Genomic DNA, 25232 nt, shown 5'->3' with positions numbered 1-25232 from the left:
ATTTCCCCCTGGCAACATTTTAGGTGACTTTTACCTTCACCTTTATACTTTTGGGTATTGCTTGAATTTTAAAAAAATGTCCTGTGTAAAATCAGAAACAAAGTATATTTATTTTCAGAGGGAAAAACTCAAGTGTCTGCTCAGATGATATTTAATGATCTGTTCAGTTCTAAACTTCACCCATCAAACTCCAAGCTAGGAATGCCAACGAGCGAGGCAGCAGGAGTGCTGAGCCTCTCTCACCGTGTGCTGCAAGGGCTGCTGTGGTCCCTTCTCTAGTAAGGGCAACCTGACAGCTTCATCTTACTAAGGCGCAGGTTCCTGCCGGTTAACTCTACTTACCTGGACAGGTGGTTCAATCATGATCCAGGCTGGAAGCATCAGACTGGGATTCAGAGGCTGGGTTCCCACACGGAAATAAACTCCACCCCTGGAATCACAGGCCCAGATGTGTTGACTTCCACATGCCAAGCTCGTCAGTTTTACGGCTCCTGTAGGCAAACAGAGTACACACGCTATAATTACTTCAGTGAAATGACTAACCTTTCATTTTATCTAAGAACTTGATTTTATACTTCAAAGGAAGAGAGGAGGCTACACTTCAGTTGAACTCAGGTGCATGTAATTTGACCTGCTGCAGTTCTTCCAAGTTGGGTGTGTGGACTTGGCTAGGTCTGAGGACATCATAACCAGGGGAGTCAGGAAGGCCTAAGCTCCCTGCCCCCCGCCTGGTGCCACGTGGTACCCCTTCTAGGCTGTGATTAAATTAGTTACAGCACTGCCAGCACAGTGTAGAGCCAACATGGGCTGGGATCAACATTTCCAGTAATCTAAGGTCCCACCATTAGATTACTGCTGCCAGTAAATTCTGAAGTCCAAGAAAGGGAACTCACATTTACTGATAACCTTGATCCAAATTAGAAACAGCTATCTAAGTGTCCTAAGGAATCTTCATGTTTATATTTATCTGTTAATTAAATTGATTATAAGATGAAAAGAAATGGGAGGAGCCTTTTAAAAAATATTTGACTGGGGTGTAGAGTGCTTGCCTAGCATGCACAAGGACCTGGGTTCCATCCTCAGTGCATTAGCATGTGCGCATGCACACACACACACACACACACACACACACACACAGAAAATTGATAAGTGTATCCAGCAAAATGCACCACTGCTAATAGTTACTGAACAGCCCATGTAGGACGGGCTCATTTCAAACCTCACTATTGTCCCAGTTCATGCAGGAGGCCAGCCAGGCTCAGACAGAAAGACGTTTGCCTGGTTTCACCTGACTAGAAGGTGACTCATTTTGGAGGCAAGGCTGGACCCCAGCTTTGAACCCTGACTCCTCTATGTCAGCAAACTCTGAACTCTCAGGATTCACACAGCAAACTACACAGATGTGCAGAGTGTGTGTCCCATCAATTTCTATGAAAACCCCCAGCAACCCGTACCATCAAGATGTGGGGAATTTTCATCACCCCCAAGTTCTGCAAGGTCCCTTCCTGTCAGTGTGCTCTGTCCTGGACAAACTAAACAGACCTCTATACCAGAGGTTGGCTTGGTCTGTCCTGGCAGTTCACAAAAGCAGAACCAAAGTGTGTGTGCTAAAGTGTGAGCGAGCCTCAACCTTGCTTGCTCCGTTTTGCTGCTGAGGGTGCTTCATGTGCATAGATGCATTAGTTCCTCCATCCACCTGATGATGGTGATGATGGACATTTGACCACATCCACTTTTTGCTGTTAGGAGTAAAACTGCTAAAATCGTTCTGTAGAAGTTCTTTATTTATTTTTTCGGTGAACATGTATTATTTTCTTGAATGAACGATCTAGGTGTTGCTAGGCCGTACACTGGATGACTGTCTCATTTTAAAAGAAAAAGTCAGTTTTCCCAGTGTAAGTACCATCTTATACACCCGCCAGCAGGGTATGCAAATTCTGGTTGCCCAGCTCTCTCCAACATCCAGTCTGGCACCTTCTTCATGTCAGCCTTCTAGTCGGGGTGAAGTCGTATCCTGCCTCAGCTTTAACTTGGATTTCTCTGCAAACAAATGAGGTTGAGAGCTGGGCACAGTAGCGCACACCTGTAATCTCAGCCGAGGCCGAGGCTGGAGGATTCCAAGTTGAGGCCAGCATGGGCAACTTACTTAAATACTGTCCCAGAATAAAAGATAAAAAGGGTTGTGGATGTAGCTCAGTTGTACAGCCCTTGGATTTAATCCCCAGCAACACACACACACACACACACACACACACACACACACACACACACGAGAATTTTTCACTATGCATACAGGCTATCTTCTTTTGTGAAATGCCTATTCAAGTGCACATTTAAAAAACTGCACTGTCTTCTGACTGGAAAAGGGTTAGAGGAGGTCTTTGTATATTGTGGATACAAGGTTTTTGCCAAATACATAGAGTGTGAATCTAACCTATGGCTTGATTTTTCATTTTCTTAACTTTTACGAGAAGCCTTTTTTAGTGCATGGGAGAATGGTAGTGAAGTCGACCCAGCTGGCAAGGGGGTGGGGTGTGGCCCAGCAGCATGAGGACGGTGCTCCTGTGGCACAGCAGACACTGGCATGGATGACACCCACGTGACGGCACCACAACACCCTGCTGGCTCCCCTAGGGGAAGCTTTCCACAGGCTTTCCTGACCCCAGGAAACCATTAGCTCGCCCACAGGGACCATTCCAGCTGCTGCTCTGCATCCACAGGTTCCATTTGCTGAGCCTTCAACTGTCCTTGGGAGCTCCAGGCAGCAGCTGAGCGTGCTAATCATAAGCAGCAGGAGTACTCTGGGTCAGCCACTCAGAGGTGGCAGTAAGTACCACTGTCAGGGGACATGGAGTCCACAGGACAAGGTGAGACTGCTGGAATAAATGCTGTGGTGTTCAGACCAGCCTGTTCTGCACTCAAGTCAGGTCAAAGAGGAAGAAGTTTAATGGAGGGCTTTTCTGCAGATTTTAGTCCCCAGAGAGTACATGACATTTATGAGTGTTCCCTCCCTGAACCCTCTGTGGCTCCATCACATTCCCTCAGAGTCCAGCAGGGTGGCAGCAGCGACTAGTTCAGTAATGAGCTGTGAGCAGCCCGTGGCCCTTCTGGCTTTTCCCTGCTACAGGGACCAAGATGGTGGAGCAGCAGGGCCAGAGTGGAGATCAGAGAGATACAGCCTGGGGGCTGGGCTGCAGCTCAGTAGCTGAGCACTTGCCTAGCACGTGTGAGGCACTGGGTTTGAGCTTCAGCACCACATACAAATAAGCAAACAAAATAAAGGTATTATGTCCATCTACAACTAAAATTTAAAAAAAAGAAAGATATTGCCTGGAGACCCACCACCCTAGGAGACCTCAGAGAGCACCACGTGGGGGCAGGGAGAGGCTGCTCTTGGTGTGAGGCCTCTGTGGGGCTGGTGATTAAAGCCCAAAGCAGCCTGACAGACACATTGGCATTTCTGTTTTGCTTTTGTTTCTCCCATTAAAAGTTTATAATTATTTTATTCAACAAATCAGACATTTTCCCTTCAGGATTATTTTTAAAATATATATTTTAGAACAAAAAATGGCATTTGATATTTCAGTATTTATAAAACACTTTTCCACATAAATTACTGTATAATATGATCCTATTTGTGACCTAAAGGTATAAACTGACATTAAATATTTCTTCATTACACACTCTAACCAATTGAATCAAACTACAGATTTCATTAATTGGCGGAACAGTCCAATGCCTGACACAATGCATGTTTATGCATACTGGGAAAGGAAATATCACAAACATATTAAATATCTGCAAGATTATGCACATTTTCTTTCAAAAATTAGGAATATAATAAATCACTGCAAACACTATATTCATATATTCATTCTACAACTGTGCTTGGTGGACAGCATTTAAGAATTCTCTTAATCTTTTTTTTTTTTTTTGCACTGGAGGTTGAACCTAGGGACACTTAACAACTGGGCCATATCTCCAACCACTTTTTTAAAATTTAGATAAGGTCTCGCTAAATTGCTTAGGGTCTTGCTAAGTTGCTGAGGCTGGCTTTGAACTTACAACCCTCCTACCTCAGCTTCCCAAGTTGCTGGGATTACAGGCCTGTGCCAATCTTTTGTGTGTGTTGTGTGTGTGTGGTGCTGGGGACTGAACCCAGGGTCTTGTGCATACGAGGCAAACACTCTACCAACTGAGCTATATCCCCAGCCCAATTTAATCTTAAGGTAGCAACTGACTTGGTAAATTGTACAGGGATAGAAAAGAGGGGGATACTATATCTTTGTTTCTGGTACTGTCGATTGAACCCAGGGATGCGTTGTCACTTAGCTATATCCCTGGTTCTTTTTACTTTTTATTTTGAGACAGGGTCCCACCAAGTTGCTTAGGGCCTCAGTTTCTGAAGCTGGTCTTGAACCTGTGATCTTCCTGCCTCAGCCTCCCAAATTGCTGGGATTATAGGTATGCACCACCATACTGGGCTGCTATATCTTACAGAAAAAAATTAAAGGTAAAAATCATGATCAACACTTGACACTTCACTGAAGTCATCCTTGAAATTGCCATTTCTGTCTGCAATTTAGAGAAGACTGATGACATTCCAGACCTTACGAGGACCTGGTGCTGCCCAAGGTTAACACTGTCCCCACGGCAGGAAGTACAGGGCACACTGTCAGCTCACTGCCACCTAGGTATCGCCAGGAAGGTAAGGTTTTTTTTTTTTCTCTTTGCTTTCAATATCAGAACATCGGAAAAGAAAACAGTGGTGCTCAGAAGAGTGCTCGCTGACCGTTCTTGGGATGGCTTTCACAGACCTGACACCTGCTTCCACCTTGTGCCCTGGGCAGGCTGAAGGCAACTTGCAGCAAAAGTGGGGATCCTTCTCAGAGGTGGGAGTTCTGTTGCCCACTGGATTCACTGCGTGTGATGACGGCTTGCACCTGCACATCAGCTGGGTTGGTTAATTGATTGATTTAGTTCTTTTGTGGTGCTGGGGATTGAACCCAGGGTCTCACAAATGTTAGGCAAGTTCTCTACTAACTGAGCTTCATCCCCTGTCCCCTTATTAAAATTTAGAAATAGAGTGTCACTAAGTTGTCCAGGCTTGCCATGAATTTTGACTCTTTTGCCTCAGCCTCCCAAGGAACCAGGATTACAGATGTGTATCAAGTTTTATTTTTATTATAGTACAAGGCCAAATACAGATCAAATCTCATATCCCCAAATTACTTAGAAATGGAGTTGCAAATATTACTAACTTCTGCCATTTAAAAATCCTACTGGGGGCTGGGGCTGTAGCTCAGTGGTGGAGGCACTGGGTTCGATCCTCAGCCCACATAAAAATAAATAAATACATACAGTTATTAAAAAAAAATCTTGCTGGGTATGCACTGTGGGTGAGGATTTGATCCCTGCCTGTAAAGTCTCTGTATCTTCCAAGGGCAAATGTCTAACAAAATAGCAAGTTGGACTGAAGTGACTGTAGCCCCAGAGGCAGCAGCAGAGTGCTCAGGGAGCATAGCGGACAAATGTCAAGATGGGGACTCTGACTGACGGAAGTTCAGGGGCAGGAGGCAATCTCAGCTGTGTCCTGAAGGAAGGGGCACAGGGAGGAAAGTCCAAGGAGGGCATGCTAGACCCTGGGAAGAAAGGCCGACAGCAGGCAGGCAGTGGCACAGTGAGGCAGCAGTGGAGCAGTGGCATGAGGCTGGGCAGGGCAGGCTGGGCTCAAGTTTGAGGCCTCTGGTTCCACTCCAGGGACAAGAGCTTTACTGAGGTGGCGACGTGGAGCCACTTGACACTGAGGGCAACACCAGTTGAGCTGAGCTTCAGGAAGACAGTGCTGGCAGCACTGTAGGAGGTGGTAGGAGGTGGGCACACCTGGTGCTGTGAGGAGGGTTCCACCCGTAGCTGTGGTGGTATGGAAGGAGAGGGCCAGATCACATGGGAGGGCCTCGAGGTGGATGGCAGGAACACTGCTGGCCGGACTCTCCAGGGGTGAAATGGAGACCGCTGAGGAGGGCGCTCCTTGGGTAGCGCTTGCCTAGTGTGCCTGACGCCCTGGATTTGATCTCTAGCACCACACAAAGCAAATAAGCAGACAGACTGGACTCTGCTCTTTTCAGCAAAATTTAGTGGGAGCACAGTGAAATCAGAAAAAAAAATAACAAAAAAACAAAAACATGAAACACAAACATGTTGGGAAGGGTCAGTTTGATACTGAACAGAATCCTCAAAGGCAGAGTTGGTCCTGAAAAGGCCATGGTCCACCCACTGCCGTGGCACCCCAGGGCTGGCATTCACAGCTCATCCCAGAGGAGACATACAGGCAGTGTCAGGGCTGACCAGAGAGCGGTGCACTAGTCAATGTTGCCTAATGACCCCTGCCAGAGACGGTCAGATGTGGGGTCCTGGGCACAGACCTGAACGTGGAATCTGAATCCCTGACTTGAACGATTATTTTTAAAGCTCGCCTGACCCATCTGTTTTTCCCACAGCTGAGACATGCCTGGAGAAGGCCCAATAGGAGGGCACCTGGTGCACTGGTCTGCCAGCTCGACAAAGGCCAGCACGCCTCCCTCTGCACTCTGCTGCCCTCCCCTGCTCCAGAAGAACATCTACTGACTGGACAGTGGCGCTCCTCAGGTCGATGAGAAAGGGTGCAAGGAGTCTGCCCATCATTCTAGCACCAACTAGATGACTCAACAAATGAGCAAAATCTGAAGCCCAAAGCAAGATGAAGACTGAAAACGGCAGAGCTTCAACACAGCATGCTGCGATCCACTGCTCTCCCACTGGAGCAAGCCCAGCCACTGGACGGTGCACCCAGCAGTCTGAGGATCAGTCCACTACTGAGGGATGGAGAGTGCCCCACAGCATGATGTGATGCCAAGTCAGCTCACGCTTAGATGGGACGCTGGCTGGAATCATTTCCTAGGGGTGTGGGTGGGGTGGTAGCAGCTGTCCCCATTAGAAAGATGAGCAGACCGGCTGAAGATGAAGAGTAGCTGACCTAGGGCCCAGCTCCCTGCACACAGCTGGAGGTCTGTCTGCCACTATGTCCAGCCTACTGCCCATGCATCCAGCCCTCGGCGAGCACCTATCAAACGCCACAGGGCCAACACCTCCTAGGCTCAGGCTTGTCTTGTTTTTGCTTCCTTGCCCTCCTAAGTTGAGACTCAGTCCTGCTGAATCTAGGTTTCTCCTCTGCAAAGAATAGCTACCTCCTTGGGAAGCCCAACCACACACCTGAGAGACTGGAGCACCCAAGCCTGACCACTATCAGTGCTGGGAGGACTAGAATGAACCAGAAGCAGGCAGGAGCCTATGGGGATGTTAAGGCCCAGGCAGAGCAGGCTGCAGTGGTGTGACCCCTCCAAGGGTGGGGGTGATGCTGGGGAAATAGTTTTGTTTCTGACCCAAATGGTGCAAATGAGCATGGTCTCCCCCAGCTCTGCCCCAAGAGGAACTAGCAGCCTCTCCCAAAGGGCTTGGTAGAGGTGATGGGCCAAGGGCCAGAAGGTCTCTGGACAGAGGAAAGACTTCCCAGGGCAGGCAGCAGCACCAGCATTCAGACCACTACCAGCCACAGCCTTGTCTGGTCAGTCACTGTCACTTAACGGGGCTGACAAATGCTCTTAGAAAGCTAGAAGGTGACCAGTATCTCCCAAAAGCCCAAAGCACAAATAATCACAAAACCCTGGACAATCGCTGGCTATGGCAGAGTTTGCTTTAGGAGCAGAGCTGGATTAGGTTCAGGGGCCTGATCTCTACCCAGCAGCCTGTACAAGTCCCAGTGCCAAAAGCAAGAGTGGCTCTGGGCTGTGCCAGGCATGCTCAGGGCCAGACCTACTTTATGAAGCATGAGATAGCACCATGTAGGAGGGAGAGCCAGCCTTCTCTGCCTGCTCACTTTCCTCCTCCTCCTCTTTTGTGAGTCTCCATGGTTGAGTTCTTAACATTAGACACTGGTTGTCAGTGTACAACAGTAGGAGCCCTTCCCTGTGGCAAGAAGCCACCTGCTGTGGCCTCCACCTTCATAGTCACACTCGAGCTTCCCAGATGGTCAGAAATTTACTTGGAGAATAATCTAATGTCATAGCTCATTTCAGAATTTCTTAGACTACGAATTAACCAGTTACAAACTGGGCCACACTACTTGGCCTACTCTAACTCCTGGGTTCAGAGAAGAACTGTGGTCAGTGGCACATCCTCTCCTTGCCCTGGGTGTGAGAACCCTCGCCACGCGTGCTGAGAGCCTGCCTGTGCACGGGTGCTCTTCCAGATGCTGAGGCACAGACAAATGTGCCACTGACCCAGTCGCAGGGCACACCCCTTTTCCAGATTTAAAGGTTGCAGAGTTACGTCCCATATTCAGACAGACTGACAGAGACATCTGCACCTCTGGCATTGCTGTAAGCAGTTTTTGGAAGCAACTTCTGAATGCCCTGAAAACTGTAAGGGTAGGGAAGTAAAGCCCCTCACAAAATCAAGAGGCCCATTTCATCTGGAAGAGTGATCACTGACCTCCTAAAACCCAGGACATGAAAACCACATTGAAGAATTCACCCAAGGCAAACTTGGGGACCGAGACCTTGTCAGTTTCACCCTGATCCAATGTGAAACAGTTGGGATCTAGCAAGCACAATGACAAGACAGCCATACCTAGTTGGGAAAGGTCCAGTCTTGTCCAGTGCAAGCCTGTGGGGCAGCTCTTGGACAGGGTCCTGATAAACACCTGGCCAAGGCTGTCCAACGCCCACAGCGCGTCCTGGCAGGCGGCATAGGCTCTCATCTCAGCATCGGGGGGCAGTTGCACTGTAGAGGGGCGGTTCTCTGGGCTTTGGGCGCTGATGCTGCACAGGTCCTTGCTGCTCTGGCACAGCCACAAGGAGCTTCCTGTGGAAAAGGTTCACATCTATGACAGTGCCCTGCTTGCACCGAGCCACCTGCCCTCCATGCACAAGGCAGCTTTACCTTCAGGCAGACACCTGACCTGTCCACAGATGCTGGGTGGCTCACCCTCCATAGCCACCCAGGTAGGAGGGCAGGGACTTCTATGTACTTTAAGTTAGAGGAAACACCATGACCAGCTGGTTAGCCATATTAAGCCTCAGGCATTTTAAAGAAATGGAAAGAAAGTGGGACTCATAAGGTTTTATGAAGGTTGTAATGTTGACTTAGGGGTCTGGCCTCCCGTTTATAGTAGGCTGGGATGCCTTTAATGTGAGCACAGACTTTTAATACAGACCGTCAGACCTCACCAAGAGAAAGGAGCTTTCTGAAAGCATCAGGAACCATCCTCTGCAGGAGGAGAGCACAAAGGTGCTGACCCCAACCTCTACTAACTAAGCCAGAGAAGACCTGGAAAGCTGGAAGTCCTCCTCCTCTCAGCCTTGCCTCAAAATGACCTTCCAGTCCCTCCACCATTTCAGTGAATCTTCTAGATTCTGTTTAAAATGAAAACAATTCTTGAGGAAGTTAAACCTTTGGTCACAGTATGTAACCTAGAGGACTACCTAAAACTTGTGGTGAGATCTGTTTTGGAGTTCAATCATTTTTTTGAATTTTAAATACCCGAGGCGAAGGCCTGAGGAGCCAGGCAGCTCCCAGGGAAGGGTGACAATGTGCCTGCAGCATCTGGGGCATTGCGAGGAGACAGTCAGTAGAGACTGCAAGCTGCCACCCATCAGCTCAGGGCAAGTACTGTTGCCCAGTGAATCTGTGCCAAACTCAGGGGCAACTTACCAGTTTTAGAGATTTTTGGCAAAACTGTGGTCAGAGCAAGCTAGTGAGTAAGCATGCTTCATGCTGACCAAGTCCCCCCAAACGGGGACTGATGGCTTGAACTAACCACACTGCTTCCTCCTAACCACAGACAGTGTCTTCTCACTGACTCACAGTGCAACCCTGGAGAGGTCCTGGCTCCTTCCCAGCCAGGTCACCTAACTGCTGGGGCTCCCAGCTAACTGGGTAGCAGCACTGCTTCTCTCGGCTCCAAAGCCGGGTTTTGTGAGGGGCTGTGGGTTCTGCACAGACACAAAGTGGCAGGAGTTGTGTCCCTTCATTGGGGCACAACTGTGGACCTCAGGGTAGCCAGAGGCTGCTAGAGGTAACATAAAAATTCTCCAGGGGAAAGGGAAGATGCCCAAAGAATCTATGGCCCCTGCACTTTGCTGCTGGGTCCTGGGCTGCCAGCCCTTGTGGATGCACTGCAGTCTCTCCTTCACAAAGACACTCTGCCTCAGACTCGGCCACTCTGACCACCCTCTCCTGAGCAGGCTATCCAGCAAAGGCCCTTGGTTCACCTAACAGGGCTACTGGCCTGAGACAGAGCCATATCCTCCATCTCAAGGACTGCATGGCTACACCCCCTCACCCACTGGGCCATGGTCAAACTATAGTCTGAACTTTTTTAGCTACCAACCCATGCACTATATTTATCTACGGGCTAAGTAAGACTGACCCACCTTCCTTGGTGGGAGAAGCAGAAGCCAACACAAAGGCCCATTTGGTTGCAGAAGCTGTCCCCCTGGGAACGACATTACTCCAGTAAGTGCCTGCAAAGAATAGTGAGTTAAAGAAAGAAAAAGATGAAAACATTTCTGAGTTTTAATTCTAGACTACCGCTGCCTACAAAACCTCCAACAGCTCTTCTGTTGTCCTTGGATTAAGCAGTCTGAGCCAGGGCAATTCCCTGAACATGGTCAAGCTGGGCCACATCTTGCCTGCAGAGGCCCAGCGGGCCACACTGGGGGAAGGAGCTGGAACCATTCAGGAAGAAAGGGTTCACTCACAGACTTGGCTGTGCCTGCATGTCCCACAGTGGTGACAATTCCCCTCCAGGAAATGAATCATTCTCAGGACTAGGCTCTGTGGGCCTGGATGGCTAAATTCATTTAAATGTGAAATTATTAACTTAAAAATGAGCTCCATTTGCTTTTCTTATATCATAATAGGCTGACACAGGAAACTGATTACACAGTGTCTAGACATCAGGATCCAAATTTTAGAAATGGTATACTGAAGAGAAAATGGGATAGCAGTGACCAACGAAACACTGAGTGCCTCCGTGACAGAAGCTCCGTGGCACTGGCGCTGTATTACCTTTCAAGTTAGGATCTGAGAAAAATTAATTAATTAGACAAAGTAAACTGGAGCTGCCTATCAAGCCAATCTGAAAACAGAAGTGATCTGCCCACCTATGAGGCTTCCTTTGGCCACGTGGAACTCATTCTTGCCTGCGCAGATCCAGACACCACTGTGGTTGACCCCCAGCAGGCTGGGCTGGCACTGAAGCTGCTGAGACCAAAATGCCAGGCGCAGTTTGTCCGCCACCTTTTCTACAGGTGCCTGGGCCGCTGTGGCCACCGAGTGTGTGGCCTGGATGATGGTCTGGAATAAGCTGCACTGGTCGAACACCACGTAGTCTGTGATGCTTACCTGGAGGGGGCAGAAGAGCAAAGACCCTGCATCAGTGCAGTCACCAGCACCAGCTCTGCCTCCAAGTGAGGTTCTGCCATATCCGCACATCTGCATCTCGGTAACGACGACCAGGCATCCACACACGTGCACACGGGGTCTGCGAGAGGGCTGGGGGTGCAGAACACCAAACTCCTAACTGCCTCTGCTTTAAGGGTAGGATTGAAAGTGGTGGAAGACACTAACAAAAACCAAAATGAAACAAAACCAAAAAAACTATAAATAAATTACAGAAAGATCAGTGGAGCTGGGAATGTGGCTCAGTGGTTAAGTGCCCCTAGGTCCAATTCCCAGTAAAAAAAAAAAAAAGATCAGTGGAACAGACAGAGGGAGGGGGAAAGTAAGTGCTGGGGACTGAATTAGAGCAAATTATATTCCATGTTTTTGTGATTATGTCAGAATGTATCCTAATGTTATATATAACTACAAAGAATAAAAACAAAAGTGGTAGAAGAAAATGTTCCTATTGTATTTTACATACTTCTATATTACCTGGGTCTGTTACCAGAGTGTATTATTTTGGTGATTAAACAGCATTCCTTCATACCCATTCTAAGAAGTCATTTATTCTAACCAAAGTGAGAAAGAACCATTTTGTTTTAAATTTAGAAGTTTCCAATGGACAACAAAATACAACATTTAGAATAATAAATTTAAAAAGGTATGAAGTAATTTATGCCCTAGGCCAGGAATGCCAACCATCAGGCCAAGCCATCAGTGTAAACCAGGATGCCTTTGGGCACCTAGAAGGCACCTGGCTCAGAGGCAGGACTCGCCTCCATAACATTCCTGGAAAGCATCTGGTAAGACACCTCCAGGGACGCTTCTCTAGGGAAATCGCTTCCCCAGAGGGGAACTCCTCCCTTGTTGGGTGGCTCTGATTGTGAGCGAGTTCTTTATATGACTGGTCAAAGCCTCCGTCTGCAGGACTTTCTCTCACAGTTCTGCATGTTGGGTTTGATTGCAGACAGCACTCCGGCACAAATGCCCACTTCCTCTAGGAGTTATGCAAAATCAAATGCTGAAAGTGATGTTACTTATAAAAGGAAACTTAATTTATAATAAACGAAAAGAAAAAACTACACATATTGCCTCTTTTTTTTTTTTTTTTTATACCAGGGGTTGAACCTAGGCTGTACCACTGACCCACATCCCGTTCTTTTTTAATTTTTAAATTTTGAGACAGGGCCTTGCTAAGTTTCTGAGGCTGGTTTTGAACTTGTGATTCTCCTGCCCCAGCCTCCTGAGCCGCTGGAATTACAGGTGTGCGCCATAATGCCCAGCTCATCTGTGAAGGGACGAGGGTGGCTATGAGCACTGTCCTAACTCTGGTTGATACAGACCGTTTTAACCACATGGGACTCAGGCCCACTGCAGAGCTGCTGCACCATCTCCATCAGAGCACTCTGGAGTGAGCGGTGGGGACCCCGGTGCTGCCGCCCTGAGTGCTGCCGCTCCATCCCACCAGGGAGTGGAGACCGTGCCAAGGATGTCCGCCAAACATGTCAGACTCAGCCCCAGCACTCAAGATGTGCAGCAAAGCAGAATGCAGACGGAAAGAGAATGGAAAGGGTTAGCAGCTAAACACAAAGAAATCAATCTTAGAGTATTTAAAATGACTCTGCTCCAAAGTGTCTCAAAATGGTTCTGTCAAATAAAATTTCTCTAAAGGTAATATTCTGAATATCATAATGAAATGAGATCTAGCTTTTCTTTTTTGGTGGTGTTGGGGATTAACTGAGGGCTTCATGCATTCCAGGCCAGCACTCTGCCACCAGCCACATCCCCAGTGTGATCTAGCTTTCTTTATGCTACTTAAAAAACAAACTTTAGATAGCTCTTCTTTACGTAGAGCCATTGCCACATCCTGCTTTGATGGTGCTCGAACAGAACCCACTGCTGAGCCAGCAGCCCTTCGCCACCTCCTCAGTGCCCTTACCACCCCAGGTCCCTACACCTCTCCTCGGCTACCTCAGTCACCTCCCTGCAGGCATGCCAGAACTACCCTAGGACTGGGAGGCCACCGTCCACTGCCTGCTGTGCCAACTTGTCACTCCTCTGACTGTGATAATGTGGCTCTGAAGAACTTTGCCAAGTACGCTCTTCACCAATCTCACAAGGGGAGCGGGCACAGCAGGCAACCAGACCACGAGGACTGGAGGGTGAGGCTGAATGTAACGGGATGCACTCCACACTGGGGAAGAGTGGGAACCCAGCATTGCAGGAACTGCATGAGTCAGTCACTGATGAAAATGACCCCCACCTGCGTGACTGCATTGAGACTCAACACCTGCATGAGCAGGTGAAATCAAAGAATCAAGTGCCCCTGAAGTCAACTGGTGCAAGATGGCAGCCCCAGTATGTGGCATGGCAGAATCTCTCTTCGACAAGCACAGCCTGGGAGGCAGTGATGACGAGAGCTAAGCCTAAGGCTGACCCCCATGGTCGTGGAGTGACTTCCCTGGTCACCAAGGCAGTGCACGCATATTGGGGTACCTTCACCTTTTCTCAAAGTTGTACCAAAGCATCCATGTTAAGTGCTTTAATTTGTACCATTTTTTCAGATAAAGAAATTTGATACCCCCAAAACACAAACCAGGTTTTAGTACACGTATAGATATGTATTTTCATGTGTGTATCTATATATGGTTGTCAGTACACAGAAGTTACTTTAAAATCACTTACACAACTTTATCAAATATTACGCAGAATATCCCATTAGAGACAGATGTAGACAACATAAATGTGTATCAAGGAGCAAATGCAACGTATTTTCCCGAATTCTCACCTGGCAGAGCAGCCAATGCAAGACAAGTCTCAACAAGGCAGATCTGAGGAGACAATAAAACCCAAACCAACAGAGACATAAAATATAAGATGTCATGCTGGGTATGGTGGGATGACAGTGACTCAGAAGGCTGACGCAGGAGGATTGCCAAGTTTAAGGCCAGCCTGAGCAACTCAGTGAGACCCTGTCTCAAAATAAAAAAGGGCTGTGGGTGTAGCTCATTGGTAGAGTGCAGGTCTAGCATGCGTGTGGCTCTGGGTTCAATCCCCAGAAATAAAGAAGAAAGAAACCAAACTCACCCAGATATAAGACATAACATCTCACAACTTTCAGGGTGACCTCACGCCCACAGGGAAGACTGAGACGTAAGGTATTGAGGGGGAAAGTGGGTGCTGCTCTGAAAACCCATCCAGGCCACTGGCTGGAACCAAGCCACAGGCAAAGCCAGCCTGAGGACTCCCTCCTGCTCACAGCGTTCTCCTGTCCAGCAGCACGTGGGAAACTCTCCTTTTTCTGTTGAAATATCACTGACTTAAGAGGTCTTCCAAGCAAGCAGGGGTAGATGGATTTTTAACTGTGGGTTGGGTTTCTCTTTTCTTGGCACATTTGTTCCAAATTAAACATCATTATTACCTAGGCCTTCAGATGGATGCCACTGGGTTTACTTAGCCTATGATGATGAATGTCTAAACAAACAAACAAACTCTGCATTACTTAAGCAAGGAAAGCTTGATGAGTAACCCTGATGACAAGTCCTTGTGTCTTGCATGTGCTCAAATACAAGTCTGGCCCACAACAGCAAGTGTGAGTGCTATTAATATAATCCAGCCTCCTAAGAAGAAGGGGGTAGAAGAGAAGTGGAAACTTTGTGCCAACAGCCTGGAGCACCTACTTGCCACCAGTGGCCGTCATCTCCTTGCGGCTTTTTGGGAACCACGCCAGTTCTGAACCACAGTTTTCCACGGATGTCCAGGGCCCACAGGGTGTGCTGATCCCCGAGAGTTATGCAGACAGGTTCCAAAGCTTGCTTTTCACTGAAAATGAGCAGGAGAACCTGGGAGTCAACCCCACAGTCAGGGATACCCCATTGTGTGTGTCCTGGTGGGCTTGGCATGGAGAAGAAACATGTCCCTGCCCACAGGAATGGACTGTCAAATGCCAAGGAAGGTGTTAGTGAGGTATGTGACTGTGCAGCAGAAACTGTCCAGACATGCAGCAGCTTCCCAAGAGCCAGAATGATGGGGAAAGCTCTGTCACTACTCTCTCCTCCCCCAGGAAGCAACCGGGAACTCCCCCATGCACCAGGTGATATTGTGCTGCCATCTCCAGGTACATGCCATCCCCCTGCATGAACGCCTCCTGGGGGCGTTCATGGTAGCTTGGAGGCTTCCCTTGGCATGCTGCCCCAGCCTCTGCAGGCAGCTGACCGTTCCTCAGCTCTGTGCACTCCACATGCACCTAAGACCAGTTAGACTAGCTGGCACCTACTGTTGTGCGCTCACCACTGGACTGGCAGCTGATGAGGGTAGAGCCAAGCCTCAGTCATCTAAGCTCATAGCAGGTGCTCTCTTAAGGTTTGCTGGTCAATTAAATTCAAACCAGGACCATCCTGATCTGATTTTTTCTAGTAAGGACTAAATTTCAACTAGGATGAAAACACGACAAAGTAATGGACTTAAGCCGTCGTAGACTGAACTGAAACCATTTGCCAGCAGGCAGTTCTGAATGGAGACCACCATGAGAGGCTTGTGGTTTGAGGCTCAGGGTCACACATGGGCAGCAGCATTTTAAAAACTGAGCTCCAACCTGATGCCCTGTCTGCTGACAGCGGCAGGCAGAGTGTCCCTGAGACCAAGCTGCAGAAGAAGTGCACTCTAACAACTCAAGAGAACTCTATCACCAGGAGACCTTTAGGGGTTGGCTCTGCCCAGAAAGCCCTCATGGGTGGCTGGTGAGGGCCAGACTGATGAGAACACAGGAGGGGACAAACATAGTCCTCCTGACCCATACCTCACGATGTCACATTTCCACTGCTCCCCTTCTGGACAGAAGCTGCTCACACCCTCCCGGTACAGGAGGGCTCTCTGTTCCGTCAGTGCCCATACCACGCTGTTCCGGGCTGTGATCTGGGACAGTGGGTAAGGACAGTCAACTTTCACGGCTCGGGCACAGGGGCGATCCACGCTGAGACCTGCCAACAAGAGGGGAAGGAGACCCCAAGGACGCAACATCAGCACTTCACACTCCACTGTGAATCTGATGTTTGTGTATTTTTCTTTTTTGGTACTCTGCCATGTTCTTTTTTTGTGGTGCTGGGGATTGAACCCAGGGCCTTGTGCTTGCAAGGCAAGCACTCTACCAACTGAGCTATCTCCCCAGCCCACGCCATGTTCTTCATGAGTGCCTTTCTTCTGAATGTTTAGTTCTGAATGTCTGCTTCAATATGACATGATTTGAGGCAATTTCAAACACTCTTTGGAAACTAAAGAAAAAAATTCAGAACTCTCTGGTGTCGCCAGGTAGCTTTAGACATTCTAGAGAAGCCAGGTGTGGTGGCGCATGCCTGTAATCCCAGCTATAGGAGGTTGTGGCAGGAAGACCTCAAGTTCAACTTCACCCTGAGCAACTTAGTGAGTACCTCTCTTGAAATAAAAAACGCAAGGGCAGGGGGTGGACCTCAGTGGCAGAGTGTCTGCCTAGCATGTGTGAGACCTTGGGTTTAATTCCCAGTACTGCAAAAACAAATTTTTAAAAAATAAAACAATTTAAAAATAAAAAGGGCTGGAGATGTAGTTCAAAGGTAGACCACTCATCTAGCATGCACAAAGCCCTGGTACCACACATACACACAAAAAAGTTGCAGGAACTTGCAGAGCCCTTTCACCAGTAAGGCTGGCCCCTCAGGGCCTCAGCTGCCGTGGGGCCTCCAGCCAACAAAGCAGCTCCCCTCTCCTCTGCTTTCACCAGTGTGGGGTTCCACTGCTAGAATGCAAACCTCTCACTTCCCAGATGGAATCTGAGATCCATCAGTCACACCGCAAGATGATAGGTAGCAGGGCCAGGGCTCCCATCCCCGACTCCTGGTCCCTGGCTCTTTCCCTCTCTTCCTGTTGCCTATTGTAGTATGTATCTAAGTGAGCTCAAAGGCCACTCCTAAGGGAGCTGGTAGAACAGCTATCACCTAGAACAGCCTTAGCCTGCCATTAGGTCTCAATGCTATGATCACAAAAGCACCCATGGTTCCAAGTGCTGGGAGTCACCTGCAGGATTTCTCATTGCACGTTCCTGGGCAGCCCAGAGGCTCTAATCCATAGGTCCAGCTGGGGCGCATCTGAAGTCACTGCCCTGGCAATTGCACTGGCACTCCTGGCTAAGAGGTCGCCTTCTCCTCATCCCCAGACCAAAAGCATCACCTCTTCTCCATCACAAACACCATCCCAAAGTCCTGGAAGTGAAATGTGAATATGCCTTCTTTCTCTCAGTCATTTTCACTTAAGGAAGAGGAGGAACTAGGCTGGAGGGCAGGAACTGACATGACCCGGATCCAGACAGGTTGCCCACCAGTGCTTGAGGCCCCTGGTCACCTGGGAGAGAGCCAAGCAAGCCAAGGCTTTCAATCTCAAGAACCGTCCCCAGCTGATGGTTCACAATAGATTAAGTCATGCTTTTGGAACTAGCAATATTAAATAGTTGGAATACTGATCTTTACATAAACCCAATACGGCCTCTTGACAACCCAACAGAACTCCTGCCCCTAAGTCCTTCCCAGGTGTCAACAGATAATGCTGCTGGCACACTGTTTCCTGTTGTGCTGAGAGTACATGAACGCCGACTCTCATTAGTTTGTTTATAATACACAAGCCTTACTGTGCCACTTCTAGCAGCTGAAGGTCCCCTAAAGGCAGTTTCCTAGGACAAGCTGAATTGCTATTTAGAGCAAAGTATTTCTTATTTTTCCTTGACCTACATGTAAATAAGCACACAGAGCCAGTCTTTGACCTGGCTGGAAAAAATTCAAACACTTATGCTGCAAGGGGCAAATGGTTCTAATGCCATTACTCTGTTGTTCTTCCCTCCTAAGGCTGGACACTGCAGGGTATGTGATCTGCAATGGCCAGCCACGAGGAGATTCTGCTTCTGTATCTAGCTCAAAAAAACAACAAACAAACAAACAAACAAAAAAATCTCAAAAACAAAAACCTACTAGTTCTTGCCCTCAATTTGTCCCAGTCTAAATATGTATCAGCAGTAGGAAATGGCAAACTCCCTAAAAGTTTTTTAGGGAGTTAAGTGGATGGTGAGCCTCTGAACTGCTTGTTACCAACAAAGCAGGTACACGAGAACCGGAGGTGCTGAGCAAACCCTCAGTCACCTGTCTGCAGGTACAGGTCTCCGTTGGTCCTGATGATCCAGGCCGTGTCATCACTCAAGGCCACAAACACGGCCTGGGGCAGGGCTTCATACCAGTGCCGCTTCCCCTTGATGGTGACTTTTCCACAAGCAAAAGCACGGTTAGATTTCTGCTCAATTTTCCAGAGAAGGGCTCCTGTGGAAATAAGAATCCTACTCACCATCCAATGAATATTAGAATTACTAAGACAAAACCTTTACTCTGGACCCTGTAAGGGAGAGATTTCTAAAACACTCCCTGTTGGTTCTAGCCTACCATGCTGAGGCTTGAACCCTTGGTCACCACCTGCCAGCTGTGCCTCTGGACATGATGTCCTGAACGTCTTCAAGCCTCACTTTCCTCATCTGTGAAATGGGGTCATGTCCACCTTATAGGTTGATCTGAAGTCTGGAGGTGAGAGGAATGACGACCCTATAGGCTGGACAGAGGAAGAGCCCTAATAGACATGCTGGGGCAGTTAGTACCCGAGGACAGGTTAAGAGCTTTCAGGGATTCAGAGGGAGGGACCACTTCTGAACCAGCTAAATGGAAGAGATGCACAAAAAAAGATGCATTTGAGCTGGTTGGGTCTCTTTCCAGAAAGGGATTCTAAGGAAGAGAGGAAGGAGGGGCTGTGAGGAGGAAGGATGGCATATGGGCCCATCTGATGGAGGAGTGGTAGAGAACAAGGCAGGCTAGGTGAGGGACCACCAAGTGACAGCTAAGAGGGAGATGGGCTGGCCAGAGTTCTGCCAGGTGGCTATGCCTGGGCCACCATAGTGTCCCCAAAGGACATCTCAGCTGACAGCAGTAATTTCAACAGAGATGGGGAGTTCCAACCAGAGCAACAAGGGACTGAACAGTTGGGAAATACAAAATAATCAATATGACCAGGAGAAAACCAGAGTTCCTCATGGCTGGGAAATGAACCCAGAGGCAACACCAGAAACAGGAGAAAAGTTAAGAGGCAATCGTGCAGGGCCAGACGGCGGAGGGGCACCATCTCAGCCAGTCTCCACAGAGTGTTTTTCAAGCTGGGAGTGAAAGCAAGCAAACAAAACAACCCTGAAAAAACAATATTTTAAGTGGTGACAGGGAGAAGCGCAAGTTAAGCCAAGTTCGGAGTGAAGCTACAGGGGATGGGTCCAAAGCCACACTCGGCCTTGCCTGCTTCCCACTGCAAGGCAGAACACGCCTGCTTCTGTTCCATCCACCCCACCACACTGGAATAGATCAAGAAATAGCTAGGTTGAGAAAAACAGACCGGAGCCAGGCTTGGTGGCACATGCCTGTAATTTCAGCGACTTGGGAGGCTGAGGACCTAAGTTACTAAGCAAGACCCTATCTCAAAATAAAAAATCGAAAGGGTTGGGGATGGAGCTCAGTGGCAAAATGCCCCTGGTTTCAATCTCCAGTGCCAACCAACAAACAAAAACAGAAACAAATTAGTAAACCCTCTTTTGGGAGGTGTCTGCTTGAATTTACTAAGATGCCTGGTTAAGGCAATGGAAAGTGAAGGACCTCCCTTGTACACTCGGGGAGAGGACTGTGCACCCAGAGCACACAGCTCATTAGAGATAAGGTTCTAAAAAGAACACCAAACAACTGGACATATCTAACACGTCCATGGGTCTGTCTTCCTTAGTTCAGTTGCTTTTAAGTGACACTGATAAAGAGAACTATGCTTTATTTTTATAAGGATATAGTATATTGATATATCTTTTAAAATCTTCAAAATTCAAACTATATTAATATAGCTCACTAAAATATCTTCATATGTTGCTACTGCAATTAATAAAAACACAAAAGCTCAACTGAACATCCATCATACTATTAATTGATGTCAAAGGAAGCAATTTCCAATCTTTGGAGAAAACTCTCCTTTAGGCCTGTGGAGAAAGGTCAGTCTGTGGACTGCACCTGTGCACTAAGCTGTCTGCACCTGGGAGCTGGGGAGCTGGGGCCGGGAGGCCAACCTGAAGGGGAGACCGCCACCTGCTGGACCGCATCTTCGAACTTCTGCCAGCGCAGCCCGGCGCCTGGCAGTGCACTGCAGAACAGGCTGCCTTTGTAGTCCAGGCACCAAATATACTTCTCGGAGACCGCCAAGCTGAGTATGCCATAGCCAGGACCCGAGTAGCCCATCCAGCTCTCTGCAAACTTACAAGGACAGAGTGGGGTGAGTTCCGTGGCAGGGTACAATGCTGCATTCATCCTACTGTTGTCAACAAAAAAAGTGAGAATACCAAAATGATAACAGCTGAGAGGGTCTTTGGGAAGAAATGCAGAGACCTGCCCCTGCTCTCTTTGGAACTCCCACTTAGGAACCTTCTGGAATAAGACCCCACAGCAACCCTGGGTGACACTTGGTCAGGTTTAACATGCTTCCTAAGTGACGCTCAGAACGTGCTGTTATGTGAGAAAGACTCTGGTTTCAGTTTACTTTACAAGAAGGTGCGCGTCAGCGCTCAGTGCAAACCCACTTCCCGACACAGAAGTTAACTGCTTCAGAGAGAACAGTGTTCACTCTTCTTCCTCTGGCTCTGCTCACCATGGCAAGTTTTGTTCCCCTGACCCTTCTCCCCCAAAATAAAATACCCACAAAACTGTCTTGGCTTTTCAGTTCTCTGGAGCAGAGGGGGAAATTTGGAGGGGAAAGGGGCCTCAGAATGCCAGCATCCCTCTCACCTATGTAAGGACTTTCCTACAGAAGCCCCACAAAGAAAGTCTGCTTGACTGATGCCCTGCTGGGCCTTCCCACAGCCCTGCACTCAGCTTGGCACCCTCGCCTGAGTCCACTCGACCCTGAAGATCTGGACATGTACCTAGCTTCCTCTGTAGACCCTAAGGCCCAGGAGATGGATCCCCAACACCTACCACCTGTGCTGTGATATCCCCAGACGGGCAGCCGGGGCATAAGTAAGCCAGTGGGTTCAAAGATGCACGCAGGAGGGCTGAATGAGAGAACTACCTGGTCTCCACATAAGCAGACACTTCATTTTGATGGCCCCACAGCACAGAGGATGGGAGAGGGTCCTGGGGCCCCCCTTGCCTTTCATTTACTAGGTGACCTTTTACAATTCATCTGACTCTTTTGAGTCTCAATTCCCTCCTCTGTTAAATGGGGACAATAGTGCCTGTTTCATAGTTGTTTTTCTTAAAATTTTTTTTGTAGTTGTAGATGGACAGAATGCCTTTTTTTTATTTATTTTATGTGGTACTAAGGATCAAACCCAGTGCCTCACATGTGCTAGGCAAGCGCTCTGCCACTGAGCCACAGTCCCAGTCCTGTTTCATAGTTTTTAAAATTTATTTTTCTGTGATACCAGGGGATTGAACCGGGGGCTCTCCAACTCTGAGCTTCATCCCCAGCCCTTTATATTTTTTGAGACAGGGTCTTTCCAAGTTGCTGAGGCTGGCCATGAACATGTGCTTCTCTTGCCTCCACTTCCTGAGTTGCTGGGATTGCCGGCATGTGCTACTGTGATGGCTAGTTATTTTGTTTTTAAAGAAGCGTGCATGCTAACTTGTAAAGTGCACAGCACAGTCCCTGCTCATGGTCACACACTGCTAGTACCTGAGAACCTGGGAACTTGGCTCTAAGCGAACAGCTGCTGGCCTCATAGCCACTGTTAGTAGAAAATGTTAGTTCTGAAACCAAAAGTTTTTAAAGATTACTTATTTAAGGAAAGTAAGCACTTTTTTTAAAAAATCACTTTTTAAAATTGAATGCCCAAGAGCAGTTAATCAGTGCCTCCTAATGACATGGGCTGTAGACAGGCAGGAGTCTGACTACCCCACACCTGGTTCCTGCATGGCATACAGGGACCACTGCCTGGAGATGGAGCAGAAGCAGTTCTGCAAATGGCTGCAGTTCTTGCTGACGGTGCCCTGGAGGTGACTGCAGAGAACACCCCATCTCTGACCTCCCAGAGGTGCTCCACTCCACCAGAAAACAGTCACCAAGCTAACACCCAGTGAACACGATGTCCTGGCCTCACTGGGTGGGAATGAACAGCAAGACGCTGCCTCCGTAGGTAGTGGGTCACTGAGCAGGGCCAGAAGCAGTTCAGGCCATTTGAAGTCCCTCTGTGGCAAATCCTCCAAACCCGACCTTTAAAATACCTTCGGCCTGGGTGGGGCATGTAGCTCAATGGTAGAGCACTTGTTTAGGGTGCACCAGGCCTTGGGCTGGATCCCCAGCACTGCAAAACAAGCAAACAACTCCCAAAACAAAACAAGAAAGCAAAATAAAAGAAACATATTTGGCCTGCAGGTTTTGCAGTAGGAATGTAATTTTTTTTCACATCCCCTCAAGATGAAAAGCAGGTGTGGTCATGCCCCCACCTGTGCCACACACCTGGTCTGACTTGAGCAGTGTGGCATCATCTGCACCTGGTCGTCTCAGGTCCTGTAGGGAGCGACTGGCTCTGAGCTCTGTCACACTTGTCTCTGAGGATGAAGATGGGAGCCCATGAGCATAGATATCCTCCTCATCACTGGATGTCAAGGCCTGATCCCGAGAAGGCTCATGGGTGCTGGCCACCAAGGCAGGGACCAGAGGAGTCAACTGTCCTCCCACATTCCCCATGTCACATTCAGCAGAAGTCACTTTCTGATCTGTGTCATCATCAGTGACGACATGCCAGGGATGTGAGCTGAGCAAGCCAGAGGCCCCTGGGTAGGTTAGGATGTCCTGCTCTTTGCTGCTGGCCTCTACCGTAGAGCCTTCATCAGCTCTAGTCCCAGGAAGCCACTGCTCAGCACGTGGGGCCCAGCTGGTGGTGGAGTGCAGCATGGGTGAGTCCAGGAGCGGGGCTTCAAGCTCCACAGCCCGCAGCTCAGGTGCTACAGCAGCTCTGCCCTGTTCTCGGGAGGGTGGCTCTTCGTGCTTCAGGGCATCATCCATAGGACCAGGCTCTGCTTTGAGTCCTGTCACCTCACCGTCTTCCACATCTTCCCTTGGAAGCAAGGGCAAGTCCAGCACTCCATTAGTCAGAAGTGTCCCCTGTGCACTGTTACATTGAGGGACTTCAGTCCTATCGTCATTTCCCTCACCCAGCACATCAGGGGCAGACTCAGGCACTTCCAGGACACTAAATGCTTCAGGGTCAGTACTTCCCTGCAGGACAGTGTTCACCTCAGCACTGAGGCTGCTTTCCTGGTCAGGAGACTCTGTGCTTAACTGATCCACGCTACTGCCCAGAACACTTGAAGTCAAGGACAGCAGGTCTGTGTTCAAGGACTGGGGACTGTCACCAGGACACTCGGAGCAGGGAGTCGATTCAAGGGAACTGTGACAGGCATTCCTGCTTCCACCTTCTAATTTAAAATGAGAACATTCAAAATAAGGTTTGACTTTACATAAAAATAAGTCACGACTCTACACAGATAGCGAGAGACTACTAACAAAACAAATTTTTGGCTCAATGAAAAAAAAAACCTTTTTGAAGGATATTTAGTTAGTGAAGAACAAAGCTCTTGGGCTGGGGCATTTGCCTAGCACATGTGAGGTACTGGGTTCCATCCTTAGCACTACATAAATATAAATAAATTAAATAAAGGTATCATGTCCATCTACAACTAAAGATATTTTTTTAAAAAATAAAGAATAAAGCCCTTAAGTACAAATAATCCCAATGCCAGATGTTTTATGTGGACACAATACCTGTACTCACCAATGAGCGCTGAAGGCTAAGAAATGCTTAGTAGAAAGTTGGGAGAAAACAAAGAGGTGTGTGTTCAACTGTGTCACACAACTTGCTCACACACCATTTTTAACAATTGTTAAAATGCTTAGGAGGGGCTGGGGAGATAGCTCAGTTGGTAGCGTGCTTGCCTTGTAAGCACAAGGCCCTGAGTTCGATCCCCAGTACCCAAAAAAAAAAAAAAAAAATGCTTAGGAATTTGGTAACATTTTCCTTTAATACTGCAGCAATCTTGAGTTAGGGAGGCTCAACAGGCACCAGCAATAAAGAGTTCAACGTGTGGGCTGGGCCTGCAGCTCAGTGGCAGAGCATTTGCCTTGTGCATGTGAGGCATTAGGTTCAATCCTCAGCAACATATATAAATAAATAAAATAAAGGTATTGTGTCCATCTACAACTAAAAATATTAAAAAAAAAAAAAAGAAGTTCAATGTGAAAACCCACACTTGTAGCATCCAATGCTGAACATAGGCACAATTAGACACCAGCACACCTCTTTCCATTTCCATGACTTTCCACCCATGTGTGTACTCTCTCATCTAACATGGTAAGTCAACACTTTAACTTAAATATGGAGAAGAACAAAACCCAGATGCTTTAAGCAGGTGTGAGCACCCAGACCAATGCCCTGTTGCCATAGCCTGCAGTCCTGCCGTGTTCTTTGCTAATGTGTGAAATACTGTACAGTTCAACTCCTCTGGGGAGGACACATTTGTTTTCTGAAGACCTTTTCTGCTTTTCTGAGTGGGCAAGTGCTCATTCAGTAAGAAGGAGCATTCCTACACAGGGAGATGTGCCCATTCCCAAGGGTATGGTCAGACTGTCCCAAGGGTGCTGCACGAGTTGGTGTGGGCTTGGCTACA

At 48.2% G+C, this 25232-nt stretch overlaps 1 protein-coding gene across 5 annotated transcripts in view; it reads right to left on the bottom strand.

Annotated features, from left to right (window-relative positions):
- Window positions 1-25232, bottom strand: part of Tecpr2 (tectonin beta-propeller repeat containing 2) — an 81663-nt gene that overhangs the window by 18582 nt on the left and 37849 nt on the right. For all 5 annotated transcript variants that reach the window (XM_047541945.1, XM_047541943.1, XM_047541942.1 and 2 more), the window contains exons 9-17: window positions 23023-23984; window positions 20639-20822; window positions 18645-18818; window positions 16283-16463; window positions 15165-15306; window positions 11205-11445; window positions 10473-10562; window positions 8668-8901; window positions 343-491 (exon numbers count right to left, since the gene is read on the bottom strand). In XM_047541945.1, coding sequence (XP_047397901.1) covers window positions 343-491; window positions 8668-8901; window positions 10473-10562; window positions 11205-11445; window positions 15165-15306; window positions 16283-16463; window positions 18645-18818; window positions 20639-20822; window positions 23023-23984 — 2357 coding nt within the window. The remainder of the gene's footprint in view (window positions 1-342; window positions 492-8667; window positions 8902-10472; window positions 10563-11204; window positions 11446-15164; window positions 15307-16282; window positions 16464-18644; window positions 18819-20638; window positions 20823-23022; window positions 23985-25232) is intronic.

Source organism: Sciurus carolinensis, chromosome 2 (assembly GCF_902686445.1).
Source record: "Sciurus carolinensis chromosome 2, mSciCar1.2, whole genome shotgun sequence".
NCBI classification, from domain to species: Eukaryota; Metazoa; Chordata; class Mammalia; order Rodentia; family Sciuridae; genus Sciurus; species Sciurus carolinensis.
The sequence above is the reverse complement of the archived record's forward strand: the minus strand, read 5'-3'. Positions and strand labels throughout refer to the sequence as shown.